At 42.8% G+C, this 14,294-nt stretch overlaps 1 protein-coding gene across 1 annotated transcript in view; it reads left to right on the forward strand.

Annotated features, from left to right (window-relative positions):
- The window catches only part of LOC124555286 (Hermansky-Pudlak syndrome 3 protein), a 175,999-nt gene that overhangs the window by 139,297 nt on the left and 22,408 nt on the right, over positions 1-14,294 (forward strand). The window contains exon 14 of the mRNA XM_047129159.1: positions 1,375-1,827. Coding sequence (XP_046985115.1) covers positions 1,375-1,827 — 453 coding nt within the window. The remainder of the gene's footprint in view (positions 1-1,374; positions 1,828-14,294) is intronic.

The following is a 14,294-nucleotide window of genomic DNA, read 5'->3' on the forward strand; positions in this document are numbered from 1 at the left end:
TTTGTCCTGCATGAATTCATCCACTGAGTAATAGCATTAATGCATTAGTGTTCCATATTGCTTTTTCACTGGACCTAACTTCATATGCATTAACTTGTTCACTTTTAAACTGTTATAAATTTTGATTTCCATACATACAGAAGAGCCAGCATGTGCAGTTTCAGTTGGTGGGTGGGAAGCATAAAGTTGTGTTCTTTGTATGAATAAAATGATTTTCCTCATATAATTCCTGTCTGGTCTTCAAAAAGATAATAATTTCACAAATACATGAGAACAGTTGTGTTAGTAAAAGACAATACCATACCTGATAATAGAGTCAGAGTAACGAGTATGTGTGCGCGCGCACATGCACACACACACACACACACACACACACACACACACACACACAAACACAAACACACACACGCACACGTGCCAACTCAAAGTTTTGTTGAAATTCAAGACTAAGCTTTTGAAGGAGTTATTTTTTTGTATGTTGTCATTGTTGTGAATAACATTAATCTGTTCACATTTTGACTGGGTTCTGAACTGCATCATATGAGTTTTAGATATGTTCAGGTTCAACTCATTTAGCTGAAACAAAGTTTGAAACCTGGTGGGAATACTGACAGGGAATTCCTTCTACATCCTGATATTTGCCTAACATAAATGTATTGTCTGCAAACAAAACCAATGGGGAACATTATTTATTGTTTGCTGTGACTATGATTTCATAGACCAGCTGAGACCCTGTAACTACTTGGATAATTTTGATACAGAATGCATCTTGGAATGAGACATGTAAGGTTTTTGATTTTGGGGTGTTCTCTTTCGGAGTCCCATAAGCTGTGTGTGCTGTCATGTTCTCTGATAATACTCTCACACCTCATAGACTCAACCTAGCATCCACTCTTTTGCCAAGACCATCAAAAGACTACCTCCTGCCTACTGGTTTTGGCAATTGCTTCGTGTAGCCCTGTAATTTAATAAATTTATGTTTGAAAGGGAAGAGACTATTTACTTATCAACTGCTCCTCATCCAGCCTTGGTACACTATCCTATCATGCTGTACCATTTCCTGCCCCCACCCCCCTTCTTCTCCTTTCACATTCACCCCACAGACTGTATACATCTCAGTGAACCCCATTCATATTAAAAGGTTTTCTACTCTCCTTCATAGTATTATACAGTACTGAAGTACACTTGAACCTCTCGTTTATGTGTTTGTCAGCTGTTGATATAAAGAAATTCATACTGCATCTCTTTACATTGTTCTGAGTGTTGCTACATTACTACAGTTACAGTCCAGCGTTCCTTTGTATTACATATTTTTTAGATGCCCAGTTATTAGCTATATAGTAATTTGTTTTTCTCTATCTTCTTTCCTTACAGGTTTTTTTGGAGTATCTCCCATCTAGAATTGGTATTTCTGGATCATCAGCAAGTCTTGTTTTACAAGTTTTCCTGGAAAACTACTTTGGGCATTATTTTGAATTGTATCCAGATTGTGACTTCAAATCTGTGTATGACCTTCCTGTTATTGAAGCACTGAAAATACTGGTGAGGTCTTACCTGAGTGACCTCCAGTGCTATAATCTTGCTAGTAAAAAGAATACCAGTGACAAAAGTTGCACACCTGAAACTGCAGAAGTTAAAGAGAGTGCAGATAAATCACCAGTTCTCTTTGAAAGTTGTCGCTTTGTGTTCCTTCAAAAAATGCCTCCATTTGCTCCTAATTTGTCTGAAAAGCTTCTAGCGCATCAGAGAGGTGAAAACACGGATCCAAAAATTCAACCATCAGATGAAGATAAAGGCCACAAAAATGAAAGTCTTGTTAAACTTCAGGTAACATTTATGTTTATGTGTATATACTCGTATATTGTCATAGATTTGGATATTTACACTCGTACACGATTTTGTGTTTAGTAATGTGCTGTAAAGGTGTATACTGTTGAACAGCAAGATCAAAATATACAGAGGAACTTGCAATATAATTGGAAGACTACAAAATTGTGAAATTTTCCAGTTTTTTCATCCATTGATTTATTCATTTGAGATGTAGAACTTATTTATAGATGTAAATATTTTTGATTGTTTTAATGTGTGTACTTGTTCCAGAGGTTTTAGGTGCTTCAAATGGTATCAATGACTTGACTTTTTGTGCATTTGCGTCATAGACTGTCACCTACGACTTATTTTGCAGTTGACAATCTGACTGTCGGCAACAACTACAAGTTAACTTATATGAAATGAGTTTCTACAATTTTCCTAGCAGATATGTGTGATTTACTGGTTGTGGGCATCAGAGACATGTATAGTAATTTGTATGGGCATGATAGAAAATTTTGTTTCTTTTCATACTGGAAATAAAGTAATTTAAATGTGAATACAAAAGCTCATACAAATAATAAAGTTTTACATGTAAAATCTTTACATTTTGTCCCAAATGGTAATTAAACTAGTTTTTTTATTGGTGAATGATCTTTAAGCATTCTTCTACTCAAGAAGCCAACTGTCCATGACAAATTGGACATTCATAGCATGATTCATGAGAGCTGTTTTGTTGAACACACACTCTATACAACTTTGTTGGTCATGATTTCTTCTCCTTGGTGGGTAAAACTGGCAGATAGAAACTTATTTTAGCATGTTTCAGGGAAAGTTTGCTGTTTTGATTAAAAGCTTTGAGCATGTCAGAACTGTGTGTGTGTTACAAATGGGGGGAAAGTGTTTCCACTTGCAACTAAATACATTATAGTTTTGTTTCTGTGTTATCTATAAAGGGCAATCAAATGAAAATGAGGAAGATGGGAAAAAGTAGGTAAAGTGTTTATTATTAATTTAAAAGTAAAATAGGTGTTGGCATTTTTATAATCTTGTTGTCATGGTATCACATGAGAATGATCTACCCCTATGTCTACCTATGTACTCCACAAGCCACCATATGGTGCATGCAGAGGGTACCACATACCACTACTAGTCACTTTCTTTTCTGTTCCATTCAAAAATGGAGAGAGGGAAAAACAACTCTCTAAAAGCCTCTGTACAAGCCCTAGTTTTTCACATCTTATCTTTGTGGTTCTTACACAAAATGTATGTTTGCAGCAGTAGAATCATTCTACAATTGGTGTCAAAATGCGTGTTCTCTAGATTTCCACAGTAGTGCCTCACAAAAAGGCTATTGTCTTCCTTCCAGGGATTCCTGTTCGAGTTCATGAAGCATCTCTGTAATACTTGCATGCTGATCAAACTTACTGATATTAAATCTTGCATCACACCTCTGAATTGCTTTGATGTCTTCCTTTAATTCAAAATGGTGGGACTCCAAACATGTGAACAGTACTCATGAATGGGTTGCCCTAGCATTCTGTAGGCTGTTTTCTTTATGGATAAGCTACACTTTCCAAAAATTCTCCCAATAAAACAAAGTTGAGAGTTTGCCTTCCCTACTCTCAACGTGACATGCTCATTCCATTTCATATCGCTTTCCAACGTTATGCCTTGATATTCAATCAGTGTAACTGTGTTAAGCAGCATCCTACTAATATTGTATTTGAATGTTACTGGATTGTTTTTCATATTCATCCACATTAGCTTACATTTTTCTACACTTGGAGCAAGTTGCCATTCATCACACCAATTAGAAATAATTTCTAAGCCATCTTGTACCCTCATACAGTCACTCAATAGTTACACTGTCCCATACACCATAGCACCATCAGAAAACAGCTATTAATTGCTGCTCACCCTGTTCATCACATTATTTATGTATATAGAGTATAAGGGCACTCCTATCACACTTCCCTAATGCACTCCTGGTGATACCGTTGTCTCTGATGAACACTCACCATTGAGAAGAACATGCTGGGTTCTTTTACTTGAAAGGTCTTCAAGCCACTCACATATCTGGGAACCTAATTCATGTGCTCCGACCTTCATTAATAGTCTGCGTTGGGGGCTGCATTTGTGACTAAGAATGTGATCCAGGTATTTGATGCTTGGGGCAAAGAAACTGCACATTTCCAGTTGAAGTATAACCCATTTCCCTGGAGCCGTTTCAAAGGGGTTCAAGAATCTTGTGATGTTCCACGTGCATCAACCCCGTAACAATAATATGAGAGGTGTTCCATAAGTAATACAACACTTTTTTTCTGAAAGCTGGTTGGTTTTATTCATGGTTCCTATGCACCATATTATTACCCATTATTTTGGCTACAAATCACTATTTTTTTTAACATAATCTCCATTCAACATAATGGCCTTATGCCACCTTATGGTGAGGCCCTGTATGCCCACATAGTACCACTCTACTGGTTGACGTCAGAGCCAACGTCTAGCTGCATCAGTAGCCTCCCCATCATCCGTGTACTGCTTCCCATGGAGTGCATTCTTCATTGGGCCAAACAGATGGAAGTCAGAAGGTATGAGATCTGTGTTATAGAGTTGATGAGGAAGAACAGTTCACAGAAGTTTTGTGAGCTCATCTCAGGTGTGCAGACTTCCGTGGGGCCTTGCATTGTCATTGAGAAGGCAAAGTTCATTTGCATCTTTGTGGCGAAAGGTCTCCGTAGATATTGTGCAAGCACCTACAAATATCTGCAGTGCACTGGTTTTCTGCGAAAAAAACTCAATGACACCTCCGTGCTTGGAATGTACCACTGTTGCAGACACCATTTTGAAAGCTGTGTACAGCGTTACCACCTATCAGAACTTCCTGAAGCTACAGGTACAGTGGCTGAAGGGGGAATATTCCATGATGTCCCACAAAAAAGTCCACATTTTTTCAACCAAAATTGGTTGAGGAAAAAAAAAAAAAAAAAAGTTTTGCATTACTTATTGAACGCCCCTCACAGCATCCAAATAATGAACAAAGTGCAGAATACCTTGGAAGAAATTGTTTGAAATACTTTTTTGAAAATGGCATGTGCACGCACAATCCCAAACGGTATGCAGTTGTATCTTTATAAAGTGATCAGCGCCTGACATGAAGCATCAGCAAGCAGCAGTCGATGATACGCATCCTTTAAATCTATCTCCAAATAATTCTGGCTCCAGGCACTTAAGTCAAGAACTCCTCTGTGTGGGACAGAGCATAGAAATGAATGGTGGACTGTGAATTTAAATCATGTCAAACATGTAATGACCCATTTGGTTTTTTAATTACTATTGTTATGATTGACAGAACACAAACTCAATTACTGACACATTTTTATTACTCTCACCATTAAAATAAAAGTCCATTTCACAACCCAAAATCTGTTCTTATGTGTCCAGGTAGTCTGGCCAAGCGTAGACAGTGAATGATAGGATATGTCATAGCACAGCAAACTGAGATGAACTAGCTGTAGTGGCTTGCCTGCTCATTTAAATAAGGCCACTCATTGTATTTGTTCCTGCACAAATGTGGTGGTGGCCAAACGTCGCGATGGTTCTTGCTCTACAGCCCATATCGAAGTCGACCTGTCTGGCCAGCTGGCAAGTCTTCCCAGCATGCCGTGGCTGTTGTTGTTGTTGTTGTTAATCTCTTTGGCAGATCGATTGAGATAGCCATAGCCGGACGTGGTGCTGTCACTGCTCAGATCCTGTTGACAATCAAAGTGATGTGAGATCAGGATGTGGGCGATGTCCATTTGCTCTGGCTACCTGGGCTTGTCTCGTATGGTGCTGGGTCATCCCTGTGTGCTGGGTCATTAATGACCTGCAAGAACTGCTGGCTGGCTCGGGTAGGAGTGCAGCACTGGAAGTGTCCTGGGCAGAACTGCCAACAGCTCCTAAGAGGCACAACTCTAGGTGCAAGGGCAGGGTCACCAAATGGTTATTTATTTTAATTTTATTTATGGCAGAGCCATCTCTGTCTCCAGAATCTCCAGTGAGGGTGATTCCTGAGGCTGCTTGGGAGTGGGCTGGCTGACAGGAGACAGCTGCTGGGAGTCAGTGAATGGTGATGGAAGGTTCTGCAGGGGTTCCAGATGGGGATGGGTATTGCCTGCTGAACACAAAGAGCACTGTGTGTCTGGAGGAGACATGATGTTGTCCGGGTTTATGGGATCCCAGAAGACCTCCCAGTCTTCCACCCAGATGGTGAAGACCTTCTGGTCTTGCTGATGAACAATGGTGGCCAGGGACCAGGGTACCTGCCATCCAAACCCCCATGGCCTCACTGGTCTGCCTGGCCAATACCTGTTGAATGGCATTGCTGGTGAGTGGTTGGGCCATGGCACCACCAGATGCAGAAGTGTCCAGCAAAGGAGTTCTGCTGGACTTTTCTCACCCATCGGTGTGGACCTGTATGAATGCAAGAACGGAAGTAGCACATCTTTGGTTGACTGTTCTTCCACATATTTTTTCATTTGGGTTTTAAAAGTGCCTACCAGTCCACTGCCTCCACATTTGGGGGTGGAAGCGGGGGGAAGGGGGGGGGGGGGGGACACGGGACACCAAATGTGTTGGATACCATTATGAGTACAGAAATCTTCGAAAGCTTGGCTCTGGAACTGGGGCCCATTGCCAGAAACTAGAGTGTGAGGGAGGCCCTCATTCGAAAAAACTTTGGAAAGGGCAGCGATCATTTGTTCTGAGGTGATATACTGACAGTTGACAGTGTAAGTGAAGTGATAATAAGCGTCAGTGATGTTGAGACGCATTGTGTTGAAAAACGCCCATGCTAGATCTATGCATTCTCGATCCCACAGTGTCGTGGCTGCCAGGTGTGGGGTAGACATCTGGCATGGAGCCACTTGTTGTGCTGCACAGTGATGGTGTATTTGTATTATACTCTCAATGGACCAGCTAATCCGTGGCCAGTTGGCAAAACAGTGGGCTAGGCTTTCGTTGTTGCAATTCTCCAGTGTCCTTGATGGAGCAATTGCAGCATGCTGTGGCGAAGTGTTGATGGGAATATGACTTGTGGTTGACATCACTCAGTATCCAAGAGTAATATTGTATTCACTATCAACAGTTGGTGTCTTAACGAGAAATAATGATGCAGTTATTTATTTCCTCTTTGCAGCATTGACTCCAGCCAGCCCTGTAAGATGTCCTTTTGTACTACGTGAAGTATGGGATTTGCTTCAGTTTCCTTGGCAATTAGTTCACTGGTGAATGGAAAATTGTCTGAGGTTATCCACAAGTTGTCGTATAGTTGAAAAACCACGAGCTCATCCTGATCAAAATCATGATCAAGACCCATGAGCAGTCTTGATAAAGCATCAGCATTGGTGGGGGCAGAGCTATTCCTAAATTGTGTGGCATACTGTTATAAGGATAAGAATAATGCCCATCCCTGGAGGCAGTTTGCAGTTTTGTCTGGAATCTTGAAGGCCACATTGAACAGTGCGATCAGTGGCTAGCAGTCAGTGATGAACTGGAAGGTATTTCCATAGAGATAAAAATGATTTGTTTTAGTGCAAACATGATTGCTAATACTTCTTTCTCTATTTGTGAATATCTCTGCTGTCTGCTGTGTGGACGTAAAAGCGATGGGCTGTTCTGACATGTCAGCATTTTTTGAGCAAGTACTGCCCCCATGCTGTGATCTGAGGGACTGGCAGCTCCAATGAGTGGTTTCCCTTGCTAATAATGGTCCATACGCAGTGCAGACTGTAATTGTAGTTTCATGATTTGGTATGCATGTTCACATTTATCAGTCAAATGGTTCAAATGGCTCTGAGCACTATGGGACTCAACTGCTGAGGTCATTAGTCCCCTAGAACTTAGAACTAGTTAAACCTAACTAACCTAAGGACATCACAAACATCCATGCCCAAAGCAGGATTCGAACCTGCGACCGTAGCGGTCTTGCGGTTCCAGACTGCAGCGCCTTTAACCGCACGGCCACTTCGGCCAGCCATTTATCAGTCCAGAGAACAGAGTGCCTTTTTGACACAGCTGATACAGCGTCATATTGTGTCTGCCACAGGTTGCAGGAACTTTCGGTAGTATGATATTTTCCCTAAGAAGGATTGCAACTGCTTCATGTTTGTTGGCCTGGGGAGCATGGCTATAGCTACTACTTGTTTGTTGGTTGGTTGAATCCCTGTAGCAGAGAAAATGTGGCCCAAGAATTCAATTTATAGTTCGAAAAAACTGCACTTCTCTAAGCTGCACTTTAACTCAACTTCCTGCAAGACTTGGAACAAAGTTTCAAGGTTTGTTAAATGTTCTTCTGGCATGGATCCACTCATGAAGAGAGTGTGCTCCCTGCCGCCGTTGGATAAGCAGCTGCAGCAGCAAGTCGTATACTCCTAGCTCACTCATTTGTTACATAGTTTAATTCTTAATTTCTTTGCGTGTTTTTGGTACTTGCATTGTTTAATTCATAAGTTTCGGGCGTATTATAGTATTTGAGAGTTGTAGCATCGCGTTTTAGTACCTGAATAGTGTAAATTTGCGTAGTCTCCTTCCGCCGCCGAGCAGTGTCAGCAGTGCGCAAGTAGCAGCATTACTAGGCAATCTTGTATTTTAATAACCGTTTAAATTTTGTCGATTTGTTTGCGCTCTCTGTAGATTAGTTCAGACGTTCTTTGCAAAACAGTTTTTAGCATGGATAGGGACTGAAACTGCTGTGTTCGGATGCAGGCTGAGTTGGCATCCCTTCGCTCCCAGCTTCAGGCAGTGTTGGCTTCGGTCACACAGCTTGAGGCTGTTGCCAATGGGCATCACTGTGGGGGTCCGGATGGGGGTTTGTCGGGGACGGTCAGCTCGTCCCACGGATCCCCCAATCGGACTATGACTGTGGTTGCCCGGGATACTGCCCGCATTGAGGCTGATCCCTCACCTGTGGTAGAGTGGGAGGTCGTCTCAAGGTGTGGCAGAGGGCGAAAGACATTCTGGAGGGCTGAACGGAAGGCCTCTCCAGTTTGTCTGACAAACCGGTTTCAGGCTCTGTCTCAGGCTGATACTGATCTTCGGCCTGACATGGCTGCTTGTCCTGTTCCAGAGGTTGCCCCTCAGTCTGCAAGATCCGGGCGGTCGCAGAGGGTGGGCTTACTGGTAGTTGGGAGCTCCAACGTCAGGTGCGTAATGGGGCCCCTTAGGGAAATGGCAGCAAGAGAGGGGAAGAAAACCAATGTGCACTCCGTGTGCATACCGGGGGGAGTCATTCCAGATGTGGAAAGGGTCCTTCCGGATGCCATGAAGGGTACAGGGTGCACCCATCTGCAGGTGGTCGCTCATGTCGGCACCAATGATGTGTGTCGCTATGGATCGGAGGAAATCCTCTCTGGCTTCCGGCGGCTATCTGATTTGGTGAAGACTGCCAGTCTCGCTAGCGGGATGAAAGCAGAGCTCACCATCTGCAGCATCGTCGACAGGACTGACTGCGGACCTTTGGTACAGAGCCGAGTGGAGGGTCTGAATCAGAGGCTGAGGCGGTTCTGCGACCGTGTGGGCTGCAGATTCCTCGACTTGCGCCATAGGGTGGTGGGGTTTTGGGTTCCGCTGGATAGGTCAGGAGTCCACTACACGCAACAAGTGGCTACACGGGTAGCAGGGGTTGTGTGGCGTGGGCTGGGCGGTTTTTTAGGTTAGATGGCCTTGGGCAAGTACAGAAAGGGCAACAGCCTCAACGGGGGCGGGGCAAAGTCAGGACATGCGGGGACCAAGCAGCAATCGGTATTGTAATTGTCAACTGTCAAAGCTGCGTTGGTAAAGTACCAGAACTTCAAGCGCTGATAGAAAGCACCAAAGCTGAAATCGTTATAGGTACAGAAAGCTAGCTTAAGCCAGAGATAAATTCTGCTGAAATTTTTACAAAGGTACAGACGGTGTTTAGAAAGGATAGATTGCATGCAACCGGTGGTGGAGTGTTCGTCGCTGTTAGTAGTAGTTTATCCTGTAGTGAAGTAGAAGTGGATAGTTCCTGTGAATTATTATGGGTGGAGGTTACACTCAACAACCGAGCTAGGTTAATAATTGGCTCCTTTTACCGACCTCCCGACTCAGCAGCATTAGTGGCAGAACAACTGAGAGAAAATTTGGAATACATTTCACATAAATTTTCTCAGCATGTTATAGTCTTAGGTGGAGATTTCAATTTACCAGATATAGACTGGGACACTCAGATGGTTAGGACGGGTGGTAGGGACAGAGCATCGAGTGACATTATACTGAGTGCACTATCCGAAAATTACCTCGAGCAATTAAACAGAGAACCGACTCGTGGAGATAACATCTTGGACCTACTGATAACAGACAGACCCGAACTTTTCGACTCTTTAAGTGCAGAACAGGGAATCAGTGATCATAAGGCCGTTGCAGCATCCCTGAATATGGAAGTTAATAGGAATATAAAAAAAGGGAGGAAGGTTTATCTCTTTAGCAAGAGTAATAGAAGGCAGATTTCAGACTACCTAACAGATCAAAACGAAAATTTCTGTTCCGACACTGACAATGTTGAGTGTTTATGGAAAAAGTTCAAGGCAATCGTAAAATGCGTTTTAGACAGGTACGTGCCGAGTAAAACTGTGAGGGACGGGAAAAACCCACCGTGGTACAACAACAAAGTTAGGAAACTACTGCGAAAGCAAAGAGAGCTTCACTCTAAGTTTAAACGCAGCCAAAACCTCTCAGACAAACAGAAGCTAAACGATGTCAAAGTTAGCGTAAGGAGGGCTATGCGTGAAGCGTTCAGTGAATTCGAATGTAAAATTCTATGTACCGACTTGACAGAAAATCCTAGGAAGTTCTGGTCTTATGTTAAATCAGTAAGTGGCTCGAAACAGCATATCCAGACACTCCGGGATGATGATGGCATTGAAACAGAGGATGACACGCGTAAAGCTGAAATATTAAACACCTTTTTCCAAAGCTGTTTCACAGAGGAAGACCGCACTGCAGTTCCTTCTCTAAATCCTCGCACAAACGAAAAAGTGGCTGACATCAAAATAAGTGTCCAAGGAATAGAAAAGCAACTGGAATCACTCAATAGAGGAAAGTCCACTGGACCTGACGGGATACCAATTCGATTGTACACAGAGTACGCGAAAGAACTTGCCCCCCCTTCTAACAGCCGTGTACCGCAAGTCTCTAGAAGGACGGAGGGTTCCAAATGATTGGAAAAGAGCACAGATAGTCCCAGTCTTCAAGAAGGGTCGTCGAGCAGATGCGCAAAACTATAGACCTATATCTCTGACGTCGATCTGTTGTAGAATTTTAGAACATGTTTTTTCCTCGAGTATCATGTCGTTTTTGGAAACCCAGAATCTACTATGTAGGAATCAACATGGATTCCGGAAACAGCGATCGTGTGAGACCCAACTCTCTTTATTTGTTCATGAGACCCAGAAAATATTAGATACAGGCTCCCAGGTAGATGCTATTTTTCTTGACTTCCGGAAGACGTTCGATACAGTTCCGCACTGTCGCCTGATAAACAAAGTAAGAGCCTACGGAATATCAGACCAGCTGTGTGGCTGGATTGAAGAGTTTTTAGCAAACAGAACACAGCATGTTGTTATCAATGGAGAGACGTCTACAGACGTTAAAGTAACCTCTGGCGTGCCACAGGGGAGTGTTATGGGACCATTGCTTTTTCACAATATATATATAAATGACCTAGTAGATAGTGTTGGAAGTTCCATGCGGCTTTTCGCGGATGATGCTGTAGTATACAGAGAAGTTGCAGCATTAGAAAATTGTAGCGAAATGCAGGAAGGTCTGCAGCGGATAGGCACTTGGTGCAGGGAGTGGCAACTGTCCCTTAACATAGACAAATGTAATGTATTGCGAATACATAGAAAGAAGGATCCTTTATTGTATGATTATATGATAGCGGAACAAACAGTGGTAGCAGTTACTTCCGTAAAATATCTGGGAGTATGCGTGCGGAACGATTTGAAGTGGAATGATCATATAAAATTAATTGTTGGTAAGGCGGGTACCAGGTTGAGATTCATTTGGAGAGTGCTTAGAAAATGTAGTCCATCAACAAAGGAGGTGGCTTACAAAACACTCGTTCGACCTATACTTGAGTATTGCTCATCAGTGTGGGATCCGTGCCAGATCGGTTTGACGGAGGAGATAGAGAAGATCCAAAGAAGAGCGGCGCGTTTCGTCACAGGGTTATTTGGTAACCGTGATAGCGTTACGGAGATGTTTAATAAACTCAAGTGGCAGACTCTGCAAGAGAGGCGCTCTGCATCGCGGTGTAGATTGCTCGCCAGGTTTCGAGAGGGTGCGTTTCTGGATGAGGTATCGAATATATTGCTTCCCCCTACTTATACCTCCTGAGGAGATCACGAATGTAAAATTAGAGAGATTAGAGCGCGCACGGAGGCTTTCAGACAGTCGTTCTTCCCGCGAACCATACGCGACTGGAACAGGAAAGGGAGGTAATGACAGTGGCACGTAAAGTGCCCTCCGCCACACACCGTTGGGTGGCTTGCGGAGTATAAATGTAGATGTAGATGTAGATCCAAGTAGTTATGCACGATGACACATTCTGGAACAGCTGCTCCAAAAAATGTTGGATGATTGCCAGTGCGCTGGCGATGCTGAAGGCCACTCTTTTTAATTTAAAGAGGCTGTGGGGGGTATTTACCACTAGAATTTTTTGAGAGGTGTGGTCTGTAGGAAGCTGTAGATACACCTCAGCCAAGTCGATTTTGAAGAAGTACCTGCCCCCACTCAATTTTGTGAAGAGGTCCTCCAGCCAAGGAATGAGATACGTGATCTGTTTGAAAGTTGACAGTCACTTTGAAGTCTCTACAGTGCCACAACTTCCCCGATGGTTTTTTGGCTACAACCAGCAACATGACCCACTCGCTGGATGTGACTGGTTCAATAACATCCAACTGGGCCAACCAGTCTATTTCCTCCTTGACTTAGATTCAAAGGGACTTTGGCACCTGGCAAGCCCTAAAAAATGCGGCTCCACCATATGCATGAGCATTATATGACCTTCGAATGATTTGGCTTTCCCCAATCTGGGAACAAAAACTTGATGTTAGGCCTTGCATAATGCGTATATTTCTTTATGTGGCTATCATCTGACACCGGGTTTACAGAATATTAGATTGAGAAGCCAAATCTTTAGACGGCATACATGCCAAATACATTTTTTGTGATGTTACTATTTGATACAAAAACTGTTATTTGTTGGGCTATGTTCTGTACGAAGCTGATATAGTTGTTTGGCCTTTTAACAGTATTCGCTGTTTGTTATAGCTGGCAATTTACCACCATGTAGGGTTCAATTTCAGTGACATATGTTGGACAATTGATCAAACTGACCATAGCACCAGTGTCCACCTGTAGCTGGATTGCCTTATCCTTAATTGTATGGTCGATAAAGAACTTGGCTCGTAATGAGCTATTTTCTTCCATCTTGTTAACTCAGGGTTTGGGTGAACAAGTCATACATATGTATGGAGGCATCTATCTTATCCATAAATCAGTATGAAACTCACATTGTTTTACGGATAAAATAAATAACTCCATACATATGTGTGATGTGTTTACCTAAAGCCTGATTAATCTGATAATGACGTATAAATTCAAATGTGTACTGAAAAGAAAGTAGTCACCACACAACCTGTGACTTCTATGAACTTTTATAGCAACCACTATAGCACTGATACAACCTTCAAATTACATAAAAATGGGTGCATACCTCTTACGTGACTTCACTTCACACTTGTTAGCAGGGCAGCTGCATTCTCCGTAGCAATGATGGTGTGGACCACAGTGTTGTCCTCATGCTGCAGCTGAGGGCACCGCCGGTGGGTCGCTTGTTGATGAACTTCTACAAGGTGACCACACCTTCTGTAGGCCTAGCGATCTGCTGCACAGTGCAGGCATGTGCATAGGACAGAAGTTTCTTTGACATATGTGAAGTAGATTGCAATGCCAAGGTGCAAGGGCATTTCTAACCTGCCCAATTAACATTACAAAAAAGATCACTTGATGCTGAGTGGACAGCAGAATAATATCTTATGAGATGATGGTGATCTGGACACCTGTGGACTTGGGCAAGACTTAGAACCATAATTTTAGATGATGAGTTAGAATCACCAATTGACTGCTGCATGTAATGGTGACTAACAACTTGGGGAATTCGAATTTCATCCATAAAGGTATGGTCTGCTGCTGAAGCAATCTTTAAAGATTTAGTGGTTTTAAGTGCTTCACAAAGACTAGAATTGGACTTGGCCAAAGATTTAGATGAGACCTCAGTGTCAGGGGCAAGGTGCAAAATCACACCCTTAGTCAATGATTCTGCATACAAATCTGCACAGCTCTGGCATGTAAAATTGGACTTGTGAGCAAAAGAGCCTGCATGTTGGCAGCCCAAGCTGTATCCATATTGTGGGTAA

The sequence above is a fragment of the Schistocerca americana genome, chromosome X, assembly GCF_021461395.2.
Source record: "Schistocerca americana isolate TAMUIC-IGC-003095 chromosome X, iqSchAmer2.1, whole genome shotgun sequence".
Classification (NCBI taxonomy): Eukaryota; Metazoa; Arthropoda; class Insecta; order Orthoptera; family Acrididae; genus Schistocerca; species Schistocerca americana.